Source organism: Hypanus sabinus, chromosome 10 (assembly GCF_030144855.1).
Source record: "Hypanus sabinus isolate sHypSab1 chromosome 10, sHypSab1.hap1, whole genome shotgun sequence".
In the NCBI taxonomy this organism is placed as follows: Eukaryota; Metazoa; Chordata; class Chondrichthyes; order Myliobatiformes; family Dasyatidae; genus Hypanus; species Hypanus sabinus.
In genome coordinates this window covers 27966342-27983471 of record NC_082715.1, presented here as the reverse complement: position 1 = coordinate 27983471, position 17130 = coordinate 27966342, and the positions used below count along the sequence as shown (strand labels likewise).

General features: G+C 37.1%; 1 protein-coding gene across 2 annotated transcripts in view; it reads left to right on the top strand.

The window, feature by feature from the left end:
* The window catches only part of med23 (mediator complex subunit 23), a 106402-nt gene that overhangs the window by 62446 nt on the left and 26826 nt on the right, over nt 1-17130 (top strand). Inside the window, exons 17-21 of one of the 2 annotated variants that reach the window (XM_059981567.1) lie at nt 36-199; nt 1266-1378; nt 11437-11642; nt 13108-13288; nt 14188-14358. In XM_059981567.1, the coding sequence (XP_059837550.1) occupies nt 36-199; nt 1266-1378; nt 11437-11642; nt 13108-13288; nt 14188-14358 (835 nt within the window). Of the gene's footprint in view, nt 1-35; nt 200-1253; nt 1379-11436; nt 11643-13107; nt 13289-14187; nt 14359-17130 lie in introns of both variants that reach the window. The other variant, XM_059981566.1, reaches the window with a different exon arrangement.

Below are 17130 nucleotides of genomic sequence, written 5' to 3'. Positions count from 1 at the left end.
TAGTTTACTTAGAGTTTTATCTTTGACCATTTTAGTGTTGAAAGCACCGCTCTCCGGCTCATCACTGCTTTGGGCAGTTCTGAAGTCCAGCCCCAGTTTACTCGGTTTCTCAGTGACCCCAAAACAGTTCTATCTGCAGAGTCTGAGGAACTTAACAGAGCACTAATTCTTACTCTAGCTAGAGCAACACATGTAACCGGTAAGTACTAATATGTAACTTCAGCTTTTTATAAATACATCTTGCATTATCCATTGTTAGACTAAGATTATTTTGAGTAAATTATCCAATGTTACATGTTCCAATTTGTAGTAAAAATATTAATGAAAATTGAAGATTTCATGCAAGTTGCTAGGAGTCCACATTTCCAGCTGCAATGCACATCAAGCATACATTACATGAAGAATCTTGAGCGTGACTGCATACTAAGATGCCATTTTTGAGCTTTTCTGTAACATTTAACTAAGCTCCCAATGCTCTGTGAAAGTTTGCTTCTACTCTGACTGGGACCTTCTTAAACAGTCCTGGTTCAGTACTGTAAACACCGAGCTACGTGAGTGCCCATTACCTATTTCTCCTTGAATTCCCAAACATCCCTCATATTTTTCTGTGAGCATCATTTGGGCTATGGTAGTAATTTAGCCTCACCCCCTGCTTCACAGTCCTCACCTGACCAACCTTCTGTTCACCAGGCTTCCTTACCACCTAGCCCTAGTCACAAATGGCAATCATAGCCCTGTGCCTTCTGCAGCTTGCCAGTAGATGTTCTACTAAATTAGCATTAGCTTAGTCCTAGCACAGGGTTAATAGTTTGAATGAACAACTATGTGGCAGAAAAACAGTTTATATTTTCAATTGATTTGTGTTAATTTTTTTCTGTACAATTTTACTTAGTGTTTTTTTGAAGTTATTTAGTTGCTATTGTTCATAGAATGTCTGACATTTCCAACCATTCAGCAGTTTGACAGTCATTTTCATTCTGGAGAGTGGTTTAAAGGCCTGCTTATGTATTTCTGTGGGTTTGAACAGCACCTTGCAAATCGGAAAACTCTCACCATGCAATTCCCCTCATCGTAAGAGCAGGACTAGTGGGTAAATGAGCACAGGTGCCTTGCTGCAACTATGGAAATTGGGTCATGTTTGCTAAGTGCTGGCTTTCAGATTCAGTATTGTCTTCATGTACTCCCACGCCCTTATACTTCTGCATTACCTGCTATTCTTAATGCTTATCGTGTCTTTTTAAAAATATATATAGACTTTTTTACAGGGTCAGAATCTATACAAGGTACCTGGTGTAAAGACATTCTACAGACAATTATGGTTTTCACCCCTCACAACTGGGCTTCCCACACTCTCAGCTGTTTTCCAGCTCCATTACAGGTAAGGTAATTATTTGGAGATTTTGGAGGTAAATATTAAATGTGATAGCACACAAGTTGGTAGCCATGCAAGTAAAATTCTTAATTAGCGTTTTAGTTTATTATTGTCACATACTGAGATTTACAGTACATGTACTGGGAACAGCTTCTGTTTGGACGCCATCTGGACAGATTCCATACATAAGTATATAAAGGTCGTACAGAAAGGGGGAAAAGCATAGAATGCAGGATGCAGTGTTATAGTGACAGAGAAAGTGCAATGCAGGTAAGCAAGTGCAAGAGCACAAAGAGGTAGATTGAGCAAAAAAGAATTTATCTAGATTGTATAATAGGTCAATTCAAGCGTCTTGTATTAGTGGGGTGGAATATTTCCTTGAGCTTTGTTTTCAAGATTTTCTATCTTCAAATGGGAGAGGGGAGAAGAGAGAATGACCAAGATGGGAGAGGTCCATGACTATTGTGGGTCTTTGAGGCAGTAGAAAATGTGGACAGTCAGTAGAGGGGAGGCTGGTTTTTGTGATTGACTGGGATTTGTTCATAACTCTCTGAAGGTTTGTCTTTGCCGTACCAAGCTTTGATACCTCTGAATAAGATGCTTTTATCATGCGTCTATAAAAATCTGACGTATTCTGTTTTATTTCAAAGTTCAAAGTAAATATATTATCAAAGTACATATATGTCATCATATACAACCTTGAGATTAATTTTCTGGCAGGCTTATTCAGTAATCCATAATAGAATAATAACCATAACAGAGTCAATAAAAGAACACTAATTAGGGTATTCAACCAGTGTGCAAAAGACAACAAACTGCAAATATGAAAAGAAAGAAATAATACTAATAAATAAGCAATAAATATTGAGACCATGAGATGAAGAGTCCTTGAAAGTGAGTCCATAGGTTCTGATAACATTTCAATGATAGGGCGAGTGAAGTTAGCCTATTTGGTTCATGAGCCCGATGGTTGAGGGGTAATAACTGTTCCTGAACCTGGTGGTGTGAGCCTTGAGGCTCCTGTATCATTATCCTGATAGTAGCAGCGAGAAGAAAGCATGTCCTGGGTGGGGATCCCTGATGGGTGTTGCTTTCCTGCAGCAGTTCATGTAGTTGTGCTCAATGGCAGGGAGGACTTTACCCATGATTGTCTAAGCTTTAGCCTCTTTTAATGTAATTTTTCATCCTTTGTTACTTTGCTATGTGTGCTAATTACGTAAGTTTCAAAGAAGGCTCTTTAAGGATAGATCATTTGTTACTAGCTCGAGGTAGCTTCTAAGGTGGGCTCCATTCTGCTTGTTTGAGCGCTGGTTTAAATCATATGTGTAAGTATTTCTAAGTAGTGAACTTCAAATGAAAGTTTGAAATACAACGTCTTGAAAAGTAAACATCAGATATAGCTAACATATTCCTGTCCAAGTATGAAAATAAAAAATCATGTAATGGTTTCATTATTTGTAATTTTTTAAAATTTATTATGTTTTCATATCAAACTTATCAGAAAAGTAAATTTCAATGTGTTTTTTAAACTGTAATCCAAATGTTGAAGTGATTTCAACAGTAACAAAGACAAAGAAAATGCAAAGCAACTTCAGGCATCATCTCCAACCCCAAATTAAAGTTAGTTTGGGAAATTTGATTTACAGGCTTCTATAAATGGATTATTTTTTAGTACTCTTTTGTCCCAAGTGAATAACATTATTTTAAATGTCTGCCCTTTCCCATAATTTGACCCTCTAAGCTCTTTCTGGGTTAATTATCAGTTGTTCATTTCAGTTTCTGCTTGCTGTAAGGATCTCCTTTCCATTGGAGAATCTAGAAACAGAATGATGGATTAATTACAAATGTGAACCTTAGCTTCTAGTTGTCTTTGATTTAAATTCACTGCACAATATTAATATGATCTAAAGCAAAAACAAACTGTTAGAAGAACTCAACTGGTTAAGCAGCATCTGTCGAGGTAAAAAGAAGGTCACTATCAGAATCAGGTTTATTATCACTGACCTGTTGTGAACTTTATTGTTTGCAGCAGCAATTCAGTGCAAGGCATAAAAGCTGTGATAAATTACAAAAATTAATAAATAGTGCAAATGAGGAAAAACAAGTAGTGTTCATTAACCATTCAGAAACTGATAGAGGAGGGAAAGAAGCTGTCTAAAACATTTGAGTATAGGTCTTCAAGCTACTGTATCTCTCCAGTGGTAGTAATGATAGTTTCAAGACTTCAAATGTCGAGAGAATATAGCTTGTATATTGAATTGATAGGGAAAGGTGAATCAGGCTGTTTTGTGATGGGTGGAACCAGACATTATGAGCTAATGGCAGATGGAACTAAGTAGAAGAGGGAAAGGAGAGGTGAGCCAAGGGAGAAGAAAGAAGAAAACTTCCTGATGCAGGTGAAACCAGATCAGGATGAGTGAAGAGTCTTGGAGGAAAGGAAAAATGATCAGAAGGAGAGGACACTGGATGGGCAGGAGTAAGTGGGGAAAAGACAAGGAGTATGAGTTGTTTGAAATGAGAAAATTTGGTCTTCATGCCATTTGGGTGTAGGCTGCCCAAGTGGAATACAAAATGTTGTTGTTTTAGTTTGTTTTTGGCCTCATCATGGCAGTAAAAAAAAATAGATCAGTGTGGGAACGAGAAAGGATTTTGAAGGACTTTTGACCCGACGCTCAAATTGGCCATTGCAGACAGAACACAGATGCTCTACAAATTGGTAGCCTAGTCTGTACTTGGTTCTAACTCTGGAGAAAGTCACATTACGAACACTGACTGAAGCAGACAAAAGTTGGAGGTTGATCTTTGCACACCCAGAAAAGCTGCCTAGGATCCTGAATGTTACTAAGGAAGGAGGTGAAGGGGCAAGTGTTTCACCTCCTACAATTGCAGGGGAAAGTGCAGGGAATGTGGAGGGGTGGGTGGGAAGGGAATATATGATAACGTTATGAAGACATCTTTCCAAAATTTCTCCAAGCTAGGACAAAACCAATACATATGAATGAGAGAGGCCTCGCCCCTTTTGCATTTATCACAAGGCGAACTAATGTTAGGGTAAAATCGAGATAGTTTAGATTTAGACATATGGGCTCTATGAACAATCTTAAACTGTAAAAGGCAATGGCGAGCACAAAGAGAGGTTGAATTAACCGATTTGAGAATCGAGTCCCAAATCTCATCAGATAAGGAGGTATTTAAATCCTGCTCCCATGCCATTTTAATTTTATCCACAGGGGCACGTCGTAAGGCTGCTAATTTATCTCGAATAATTGATATTAAACCTTTACCTAGTGGATTAATGGAAAGAAATAAGTCCATAGCATTTTTCTCAGGCATTTCAGGAAAGTTAAGAATTAAAGGAACAATAAAGTGTCTAATTTGGTGATATCGAAAAAAATGAGCATTGGGCAGATTGAACTTAGCAGAGAGCTGTTGAAAAGAAGTGAAGTGATTATCAATGAAAAGATCTTCAAAATGGCTAATGCCCTTCCTATACCAATCATGGAATGCTAAGTTATACGTAGTAGGTAAAAAAAGGTGATTATTTATGACAGGGCTGGAAACGGAAAAACCATGGAAACCATAAAATTTCCTAAACTGAGCCCATATACGCAAAGTGTGTCTAACAAGAGGATTAGCTATTAATCTGAACAAACTACTAGGGAGTGTAGAGCCAAGAAGTGCAGAGATAGATAATTCTTTAGTGGAGCTCGACTCCATTGCCACCCAATTAGGGCACTCGGGTTGGCCATGGAAAAAAGACCAAAAGGTAGCACAATGTATATTGGCTGCCCAATAATATAAATGAAAGTTAGGTAAAGCCATGCCACCTTTTTTTTAGGTTTTTGGAGATAGATTTTATTAATTCTAGAGCGCTTATTCTTCCACAGATATGACAAAATAATAGTCTAAGGAATCAAAAAAAGATTTAGGAATAAAAATTGGGATTGATTGAAATAAGTATAAAAGTTTAGGGAGAACATACATTTTAACAACATTAATATGACCTACCAAAAACATAAATAGAGGTGACCATTGTAACAGACTCTGTTTTATAGTATATGAAAGATTGGCAAAATTTTCACGAAAGAGATCTTTAAACTTCCTTGTGACAGTAATCCCAAGATAGGTAAATTGATTATGGACTATCTTAAAAGGGAGATCACGAAATGTTAATTCTTGTGCTTCTTTAATAATTGGGAAAAGTTCGCTCTTATATAAATTAAGTTTATAGCCAGAGATCTGGCTAAACTGGTCAAGAAGTGAAAACATTGGAGGTAAGGATGTAGATGGATTTGAGAGAAAGAGTAATAAGTCATCAACATAAAGAGAAACTTTATGCTCAACACCCCCTCTCCAAATCCCAGACAACTCAGGACAATTTCGAAATGCTATCGCCAAAGGTTCTATAGCCAAATCAAAGAGAAAGGGACAAAAAGGGCATCCCTGACGGGTGCCATGTTTGAGGTTAAATAACTGGGATTTCTGAAAATTAGTTAAAACAGAGGCAGTAGGACACAAGTACAGCAATTTGATCCAAGAGATAAAACTTTGACCGAAGTCAAATTTTTCTAAGACTGCGGAAAGGTAGTTCCACTCTATACAATCAAATACTCTCTCCGCATCGAGGGAAATAACACATTCAGGAATCCCAGTTGGAGGTGAATATAAAATATTAAATAAATGCCGAATGTTAAAAAAAGGAAGACGGTTTTTAATAAAACCAGTTTGGTCATCAGAAATAATAGAGGGAATAACAGTTTCTAATCTATAAGCCAAAACTTTAGCCAAGATTTTAACATCAACATTAAGCAAAGAAATCGGCCTATACGAGGAACACTCTGTTCCTAACACTCTGTTCCTTTTTCTAATATAAGAATAATAGATGCCTCATTAAAAGAGGTTGGCAATTTGCCATAATTAAACGAGTCAGACAATACTGAGAGTAACTGAGGAGAAAGAAGTGAAGAGAATGATTTATAAAATTCTACAGGGAACCCATCAGGTCCAGGAGATTTCCCTGAGGACAGTGCAGAAATTGCAAAAGATATTTCTTCTGATGATATAGGCGCATTAAGTTTGGCTTTAAAATCAGATGAAAGCGAAGGAATATTCAGATTATTTAAAAAATGTTCTACAGAGATATTGTCATTCAAAGATTCAGAGGAATAAAGTTGTGAATAGAAACTTTTAAATGCGTCATTAATTTCTAAGTGATCCGATGTAAAGTCTCCGTTCTCCTTCCAGATCTTTGTAATAAGTTGTTTGGCTTTGGAACGCCTCCGCTGATTGGCTAGAAATTTACCAGATTTGTCACCATGAATGTAAAAGTGATTCTTACTTTCGAGAAGTTGGCACTCGACAAGTTGAGTAGACAGAAGATTAAATTTAGTTTGAAGTTCTACATGCTTCTTGTATAGTTCAGGATTCTTAGTTTGAGCATACAGTTGATCCAATTCTTTAATCTGGTTAATGAAGTCTAATCGATCTGCACAGGACTTTCTATTAAGATTTGCTGTATAGGAGATTATTTGACCCCTCAGATATGCTTTCATGGCATCCCAGACAATCTGGGATGACACTTCAGGTGATGTATTAGTGTTAAAATAAAAGGTTATCTGATCCTTAATAAATTTCAGAAAATCATCATCCGATAATAAAGTCGAATCAAACCGCCAGTGTTTATTCCTCTGAGGGAGACCAGGAAAGTTTAAAGAGAGAGTAATTGGGGCATGGTCAGAAATCAGTATACTCTGATAATCACAAGAATAGACAAATGGAATGAGTTGGTTATCGAGTAAGAAGTAGTCAATTCTAGTAAAGGTATGGTGAACATGTGGGAAAAAAAAGAATAATCTCCCTCAGTAGGATGAAGGAATCGCCATATATCAGAGATACCATAATTAGAGAGAAACGATTGGATAGCTAAGGCAGATTTAGTACGTGGTCTAGTAACAGAGGACGATCGATCCAAATTAGGATCTAACCAACAATTGGAGTCACCACCCAGTATAAGAGAGTATGAGTTTAAGTCTGGTAGTGAGGAAAAAAAACGTTCAAAAAAATTAACATCATCAAAATTGGGGGCATACAGGTTTGCTAGTACAACTTTAGTATTATATAGTTTACCAGAAACAATAATAAAACGGCCATTTGTATCAGATATCTTATTATGGAGTTCACAAGGAATATTTGAGTTAATAAGGATGGAGACCCCCCCCCCCCCCCCACCTAGCTTTAGCGGCAAAAGATGAATGAAAATGCTGACCCGCCCACTTTGACAAAAGCCGGGAGTTATCAAAACAACGAATATTAGTTTCTTGAAGGAAAGCAATGTCAGCTTTGAGTTGTTTAATATGTGAGAATACCTTCCTTCTTTTAACAGGATGATTCAATCCTTTTACATTCCAGCTCACAAATTTAAGTGTACTAGCTATTATCAATTATTAATGCATAGAAGGCAGCAGGCATATAAAAAGTCAAGCAATACAATAACAGTCTAGGAGCAGAAATGTAAACATAGATTCGTAGAATCAAAACATAAACATGTCCTGAGTAACAAAGGAAAGCAATAAAAACAGTGAGTGATGTTAGAACTGGAAAACCCACTCCATCCACGCAACCCAAAGCTAGATGGCTACCAAAAAAAGCAGCTAGCTCTACCAAAAAAATAAACCCAAATATGACTTCCAGATCTGTGTCATTAACAACAGTTCCGTATAAATACTATAGCAAATGGTAACTAGTTTATGCACTAGAAAACATAATTACAAATAGGAACAACTTCTGCAGAAGTATAAAACTTAATACAAAGAAAATCAGGAGAAAACCAAAACTAACCTACCCGTGAAAAATTATAGAAGATTAAAAGAAGAGAAAAAGAGAAGGGAGGGAGAAAAGGGGGAAATTATGGATTCGAGGAGAGTACTTATCAACCATTTACAGAAAAAAAGAGCAGCAAAACTTAAATTGTGAATCAACCAACAGGGAGGCCTTCAATAAAAACTCCAAACCTCCAAAACAAGTTAGAGTCAATTGTAGAACTCTATAGATAAGGTTATACTAGAATAAAATAGATTACACAAGTACAATCTAAACGTCCGCAGGGAAACATTAAGCACAGAATATCTATTTAGAAAAAACGCAAAGTCCAGGGAGAGATTGTCTACAGCCCTTAGAGTTTCAATAGATAATGTCTGAGTTATTCAAGTAAAGTCTGAGTCCGGAAAAAATAATTTTACTACGAGAGGTACTTATCCACCATTTTAGGAGGTCCGATTGGGTTCCAAAGATGGCTGGATAGCTGGAAGACTTCCAACAAATGCCTCAGCCTCCTTCACTGACTTAAACCACTTATATTCTCCAGTAGTAAGCGTAATTCGAAGGTCGACTGGGTTACGAAGGGAGGGTCTAAGTGCACGATCAAAAAGCACTTTCATTACACCGTTAAACTCAGCACGCTTCTTCAGAACCTGGGGGGCAAAATCCTCCACAGAACGAATGACTGAATTTTGAAAAGCAAAAGTACCTCTGCGGCGTGCCTCCATAATCAAACAGTTTTTCACCTGGTATTGATGAAAGCACAAAATTACCGGTCGTGGGTAGGATCCCAGAATTGCACAGGGAACGTAGACCCTGTGTGCCCTTTCAAGCTCAGGTGGATTCGGAAGAAATTCTTTCCCAAAAATCTCACAGAGAAAATCGGAAAACAATTTCACGAGGGAACCCTGTTCGGTGGCCTCTGGCAAACCAGTAATTCATAGATTGCAACATCTGCTCCGGTTTTCAAGATCCACCATTTTGGAAAAAAGTTTACTATTCTTCTCCTCTAGGCTGGAACTGAGGGTCTCGAGGTATTGGACACGGCGTTTTAAATCTTCAGAAGTCAAGTCGATGCGAGATAAATGTTCAGCATGTTCGTCCACTCTAGCGTTGATCCGATGCAATTTGGCATCCGGCTGGTTGAAAGAAGTTCTAAATTCCTTTAAAATATCATCTCGATGTTGTTCCAGAACAGCGAGAATCTCAGTCGGCAGAGCCATAGCTTCCTTTTTCCTGGATTTAGAAGTTTTGGTAGACATTATAAGATAGATGTGTTCTCAGGCAAGTAAAAGAGACCTAATAAAATTCCTAACTAAGGTTTAAGAATGGAGACATATAGTGCAAAGATAGGGAAAATGACGGAGCAAAAGTTCGGAGCAGCTAAGCAATCGCCATCTTACCGGAAGTCGGATGTGCTTTTTGATTAAGTCCAATACAAGCTGTAGGAACAGAAATCAATTCTCATTTAAGCACTCTATGTAATTCTGGAATCTTCCCAGTGCTCATTAATCTCAGATATTAACCATTGCCCACATCTCCTTGAACCACTGTTGTTGTGCTCATTCATACTTCTTTAGTTCTTCTAATTGTTCTAATGTCCCTTTTATCACTTGAACTTTCCTGGCTCTGCTTCCCTTTCCCCTTCCTCAACCTCTGTACATGCTTAAATTTTTATAACTTTTTCCTGTTCTGAGGAATCATCATCATCATGAGATGTTAATTTTATTTCTTGCATCAGAATTAAAATCGAGTTTAATATCACTGGCTATGTCATGAAATTTGTTTTGCAGCAGTAATACATTGCAATATATAATATATTAAAAGGCTGTAAATTGCAATAAGAAATATATATATTTTAAATTAAGTAATGCAAAAAAACCCAAAAACAACATATGCTGCAAGATCTGCTGAGTATATTTAGAATTCTATTTTTACAATATTGAATTAAAATTCTATAAAGAGCAGCTGTAACAGCATAAGAAATTAACAATGAATACCAAAGTATTCCCACTAAATTCACTTATGTTTGAAACTTGTGCAACATTTCTTTTCCTGTTTCTGGTTTTTGATTTTATTCTTAGCTAATGAAACCCAAAAATTCAAGCTCTGATGGGTATTGCGGTATCAAAATTTTCTATATTTCTGAATACAACCATATAGAAGAGAGCATCTGCGGTGGTAGTCAAGTAGCTTAAAGTGTATGTTCTCTGCAACTAATTGGTAAAATTTAGAATAAGACCTATTACATTTCTTCACCTTCAAAGAAATGTTACAATTCAGAGCTTGTTTTTATTTGCCCCAATGTTTTTCAATACTGTTTCACTTTATTGTAAGGATATTATAATGGCAAATCCGGAAGACATATTATGACTTAAATAGCAATAAGATAGGAAAAGAGAAGATATAGTGGGACCTGTGAATTCTTTGCACCAGTAGATGAAAGTAAACAAGCAGGTAGATGGAGTGGTCTTCATTGGCCTTCATAGTGGGAGGAATTCAACACAGAAGCAGAGGTGTCTTACTGCAGTTATACAGAATCTTTGTGAGATGATACCTTAACTATTAGATCAGTTTAGGTCTCCTTATCTGAGGAAGAATGCCATTGCTGTGGAGTGAAAGTTCACCAGACTTACTACTTGGCTGGCAGGACTAACATGAAAAGAGATTGAAACTTTTGGGTTTATCTTCATTGGAATCTAAAAGAATAAGGTGGAATGTCATTGAAACTTGGAGAAGATCTGGACAGACAAAACGCAGGAAGGGAATTCCTGATTTTTGGGGAAGTCTAGAGCAATGGGCCGCAGGTTGGAGGTATGCCATTTAGGACAGAGAAGTGGAGAAATGTCTTCACCCAGATATATGATAAGCTTGTGGAGGCAGTGAGGTCAATTGTTAAGTACTGCTATTGATTAATAGTAAAGAAATCGGGGAAATGGGGAGAAACAGAAACAGGGTACTGAATTTGGATGATGGACTTGGCTTGAAATACCAAATGGCCTACTACTGCTCCTAATTTATCTTTTGCTATGTTTTCAAAGTATTAATATAGGCCTTAAAGCAGTTGAACTATAAAGGTGATCCACTTTCAGCATAAAATCAAGAACAGTTTGGCAGGGTTTCATGGCCAGCGTTTAATAGTGATTGACTCAAGTTTTGAAAATAATTCTGCAACCAGTTTTTCATATGTGTTTATAATATATTGAAGTTGTTAAATCTGTTGATTTAAAATATTTTATCTGTCTTAGGCCTTTTTTAAACAAAACAACGTACCTCAGGAAAGCCGATTTAACTTAAAAAAGAACGTGGAAGAAGAATATAGGAAGTGGAAATCCATGACCAATGAGAACGATATCATTACTCATTTCTCCATGCAGGGTTCTCCACCACTTTTCCTCTGTCTACTGTGGAAAATGTTGTTGGAGACTGATCACATTAATCAGATTGGCTACAGGTGAACACCAATAAAATTACTTCATGCAAATTTACGAAAAAAAAGTAGTAAGAACTGGAAATCTGCTGAACATTCATGTTACAGATCTTATAAATAACATTGTACAGGTTTTTAGCTATAATCTAATTGTTTTGAATCGTAGCAAAATAGAATTCCACTTTACACCCACATGCCCACCCCCACCACCACATTATATGAATTGACAGCTCTTTTAGCATTGCATGAGTTGCCAGGTTTGAATTGACTATTGTTTTCAAAGTAAAGGTTGTGGTAAGTTAGAATTGTAAGTTTGGTTGATTTAGAAAATGTATGAATTATATTCATTAACATAATTACAGGGCATTGTACAATTATTTTAAAATTTACATAAAAGAAAATTCCAACTGTGCAGCAACAAAGGCTATATGCATGACAACATTTCACTTACTGCTAGAACAGTGCACGCAGATGAAAGGAAAATGGATGGCTATGTATTAGGGAAGGTTATATTGATCTTGGAGTAGGTTAAGAGGTTTGTAGAACATTCTGGTCTGAATGGCATGCATTGTGCTGTACTGTTCCACTTTCTAATATTGTTTAATAGAACATAGAAAATAATTGGCATTAGTCATTCCTTACCTTAAGGACCATTAGTATCAAAATGTGTCACATAAAGTTGTGGGGTTGCATGTGATCACTTCATAGAATCGCACAAAACCAAAGCCAGCCTTTTTGGCCGGCTTCATTGATACATATCCGTGCTAATCCTATTTGCCTGCTTTAGACCCTCAAGCACCAAAAGCTTTCCTGTTTAAAAATGTGCCCAAATGGCTTCTAAATGTTCTAAATATATATCTGTACTATTTCTGTTGACAGCTTAGTGATTCTCAGTAGACTTTGGCCCATGAGCACTCTTAAGTGAAAAGTAGCAATCAGGATGGTCTTATAAAACTCAGGTCATGTATTGAGAGTTACACATAGGCTACATGGAAAGAGTATATCACCTCATAAAATAACTCCTTTCCACTTTTCTGCCCCACCCGTGGAAATTGGCTACATTAGATTTCTCAGAACCAACAAAATTGGAATGAAAGCAAATAATCCTCAATCCTGAGGGGCTGTCTAAAAGAAATTTAATTGTATAAATCTGTTCAATTAATTTGTACTTATTATAATTGTAACATTTGCCTGTTTTCAACAGATTTAGATGTTTCTGTAATTATTTTTGTTTCACCGTCTATGATTTAGTACCTTAAAGTGTAGTTTTGTCTTTAAGTTTACACCCACTTAATTTTTTATTTCTTTTAATGTAATAAACTCTTAGCATCTTATTTGAAAAATATAAATGTTATTGTACATTGCTTTTGAATTCTAGAATTTTGCAGGTACACATTTTTTACTCATATAAAAATATAATGTATTTGCAAGTTATGTAATTTTTCTATAAATAATGGTGAAGGAGATCTGTATTTTTCTTCGAATGCAGAGTATTGGAGAGAATCGGAGCTAGAGCTTTGGTAGCTCATGTTCGAACATTTGCAGATTTCCTCGTTTATGAATTTTCAACCTCTGCTGGAGGGCAACAGTTGAACAAATGCATTGAAATCCTCAATGATATGGTGTGGAAGTACAACATTGTCACTTTGGACAGACTGATTTTGTGCTTAGTAAGTCTACTGTTAATCAATTTTCAAGTTCAGTGGGAAAAATGAGTCATGCTACACATTTGATATTTCAGACTGAAAAAGTGTTAGTGATCACGGCATTAATTGAAAATTAAATGCATATTTTTTAATGCAATGTGTAAAACTTTAACATATTTATAGCTTTATTTGTGACCTTAGTATTCCTCACAGTAAACACTAAATATTTCTTATTGCTGACCATTGTCAATTTGAGATCTAGCTATGGCCATGCAATAATTAATAGGGATTTAAAATCTCTGATTCTGGTGTCTTCCTTTACAATATACCTGATTTTTAGATGAGCTTTTTTAGGAGATTTTGAAAATATAAAAATTCAGTAACTGCAATGTCAGTAATTCAAAAGTATTCATCCCCCTTTGCTCAGTATTTAGTTGAGTCACCCCTTAGAGCAAAATGAGCAAATCAGCAAAATGAATGGTCGGTAAGGTATACTGCACCTGAAGAATGTTAGCATTGTAGTTACAAAGAGAATGAATACTTCTTCAGCTCCAGTATTGGTTTTTAATTTTAGTTCACTGTCACCAGGTTTTGGAATTGTTCTTTTGATTTGAGATGATGAACAGTGCTTTGTAGATTAGCTCAAAAATCCCATGTCAAAATATCTTAGACTTAGAAAATGAGACAGTAAAATATGAAAATAGTTGTGGGGACTGAATACTTTTTCAAGACACTGTATGTATTAGTTCTTGTCATACTTACTTCTCCCATCTCCACAAAGATAACGAACCAGGAAAGATTGTATCTGAAGTATCTAAACTTAAATGCTTCCAGATTATGTGTGTGTGGCCTGTCTTCTATCCCCCTTCCCCACTGTATACAAGAGAATTGACTGTTGTAATGAAAATTATTTTTAAATGTAGGCTTTGCGAAGCCACGAGGGGAATGAAGCCCAAGTCTGTTACTTCATTATTCAGTTGCTGCTGTTAAAACCAAATGATTTTAGGAATAGGGTGAGTGACTTTGTGAAAGAAAACTCTCCAGAGCATTGGCTGCAGAATGACTGGCATACAAAACACATGAGCTACCATAAGGTGAGTGACTTCCTTATTGATTTTTACTTTAGTTCAGATTACATATATCAGATTTAATGTAGCTGCACTGAAAAGCTTCCTTGTAGCAGCAACACAGGTGCATAGCATTCACAGGCACAACATTTACAGGAAAAACAGAAGTTAACTGTAAATTATGCAAGTCCAATGTAGTGCAAAGTGGACATAACGTTATACTGAAGCAGTGATTAGGGTTATATAAATTGGTTCAAGAACAGTATGGTCGAAGGGAAGCAGCTGTTCTTGAACCTGTCGAACTTCAGGTTTCTCCTCCTCCTCCTACCCAATCATAGATACAAGAAATTGCCATGGCCTGGATCATGGGCATCTTCAGCAAATGTTGCCTTCTCCAAGACTTCTTCAAGGAGTGGTGCCTCAAGAAGTCTGTCATTAAGGACCCCCACCACCCAGGATATACCACATTGTTAGCATCAGGAAGGAAGTTCAGAAGCTTGAAGGCATACACTTAGTGATTCAGGAACAGTTTTTTCCCCTCTGCCATCAAATTTCTATATGGAAGTTGAACCCATGAACACCACCTCACTACTTTTTTTTAATTTCTGTTTTTTCACTACTTATTTTAACTTAACTATTTAATATGTATATCTTTACTGTAATTCTTTTGTTCAATATTTATCATTTATTAAATTTTACTGCTGCCACAAGGTTAACAAACTTCACATGTGCCGGTGATACTAAACTTGATTTTGATTGTTGAGTTTTATCTGGGGTTCAGGTCCTTGTTTGTTTTTAAACTTCTAATCATCAGTATTGCAGTCATTTGGAAAGATGTCATTTTACATGCATCACCAGGTATATCAACTTTCCAAGTTTAAAAAAAAATAGCAGATATAGATGTGACTTCCCTTTGTACTACAGGTGTATAGAATTCATCATTTCTACAGTCCCTATTGATATTCCATGTTATCTTCTCCAGAGGAACATTCAATCAAGTTAGTTGGTCATGACTTTCCCATTTTTAAAAAAAAGCTTTGCTGAATGTTCTTGATCATTTTGTGTCTTTTGATCGTTTGCAGTCTGAAGATTTAGGTTGTCCTTTTGGAGGAGATGACTCTTGTGCTCAGGTACCCTATGGAGCTTGGAGCTGTTAAAGGTCTAATGTTGTAGAGTGAGAAATGCAATTAGCGTTTCAGCATGATCTTTCATCAGGTGTAGCTCCATTTGATAATCTCTTTAATTAGGCACTTGATCTCACAGCTGTGATTATTTCTTTAATCAACCTTTGCTCCTAATGAATAAAACAAAGGGAATAACTGATTGAAGGCCAGAGTTGCCACGGAGATAAGTTGTAGTTGAAATTATCTGGTTAAAGTACAGTTAGAGAGAATTCACACAGAGGAGTATCTAAAAAACTACAAAATGCACAGCTCTAGTAACTGACAAGCAGATCCAACCGCGTTAGTCATAGAGTCATAGAAAAGTACAGCACAGAACGGAGTGGTTGAAGGGAAGAGGCAGATTTTTAACCTTTTATCCTGACAGATATATACAAGCTTTGTACTCTCAAATTTTCTCTTTTGAAGGCCTTCCACGTACCAAGCACACCTTTGCCAGAAAACAGCCTGTGGAGAGAGAAAACCTGAGCCAATAGTATGGACCAGCAGTTCCCAACCTTTTTTATCCCGTGGACCAAAATGCCGTTAAGCCACAATAGACAGGATCTCCCAGTTGCCACCCACTTCAACTTTGCTTCACGGTCCCATTCGGATATGTCCATACATGGCCTCCTCTACGGCCTTGATGAGACCAAACTTAGGTTGGAGGAGCAACACATCATATGCCATTTGGGTAGTCTCCAGCCCCTTGGCATGAACATTGAATTCTCCAACTTCCGGTATATCCTTCCCCCATCCTAGTTTTACTCTGCCTCATCCTCCAGCTGCCTATCACCTCTCTCATGTTCCACCTTTTCTACTACCCATAGTGCTTTCCCCTTACATTCCTTCTTCACCTTTCCTGCCTATCCCCTCCCTGCTTCCCCTCCCCCACCCCTTGATCTTTCCCCCCTACTGGTTTTTCACCTGGCACCTACTAGTCTTTTCCTTCCCACCCTCCCCCCACCTTCTTTATGGGGCCCCTGCCCCCTCCCTCTTCAGTCCTGACGAAGGGTCTCGGCCCGAACCATTGACTGCTCGTTTCCACGGATGCTGCCTGACCTGCTGAGTTCCTCCAGCTTGTTGTATGTGTTACCATTAAGCAAGGGGTCCATGGGAACCCCTGGCATACATAGATGGATGATATACACCAGAACTGATCAATTCCGAAACAAATAGAGAAAACTATTTACCTGAAGCTGTAGAATTTCATATCATCTCTGGAAGATAAGTTGCTCTTCCTCGAGCTGACATCGTGTTCAACACAGATTTTGTTATCAAACCTGCTGAGAAGGGTGATGCATGTCTGGCATGGACACAAGTATTTTCAGTTATGTAAAGTTTTTGGAGGGTAGGATGAATGAGACTGATCAATAGAGTATATATGAATAGCCATACAGCCTAGGAACAGGCCTTTCAGCCCACTATGTGTTCCCACCAAATACAGTTGCAAGAAAAAGTTTGTGAACCCTTTGCATTTGCCTGGTTTTCTGCATTAATTACTCATTGTGGTCTGATCTTCATCTAAGTCACAATAATAGACAAACAAAATGCCTAAACTAATAACGCACAAACAATTGTATTTCTTCTCATCAATCACTGAGTACACCATTTAAACAATCACAGTCTGGGTTCAAAA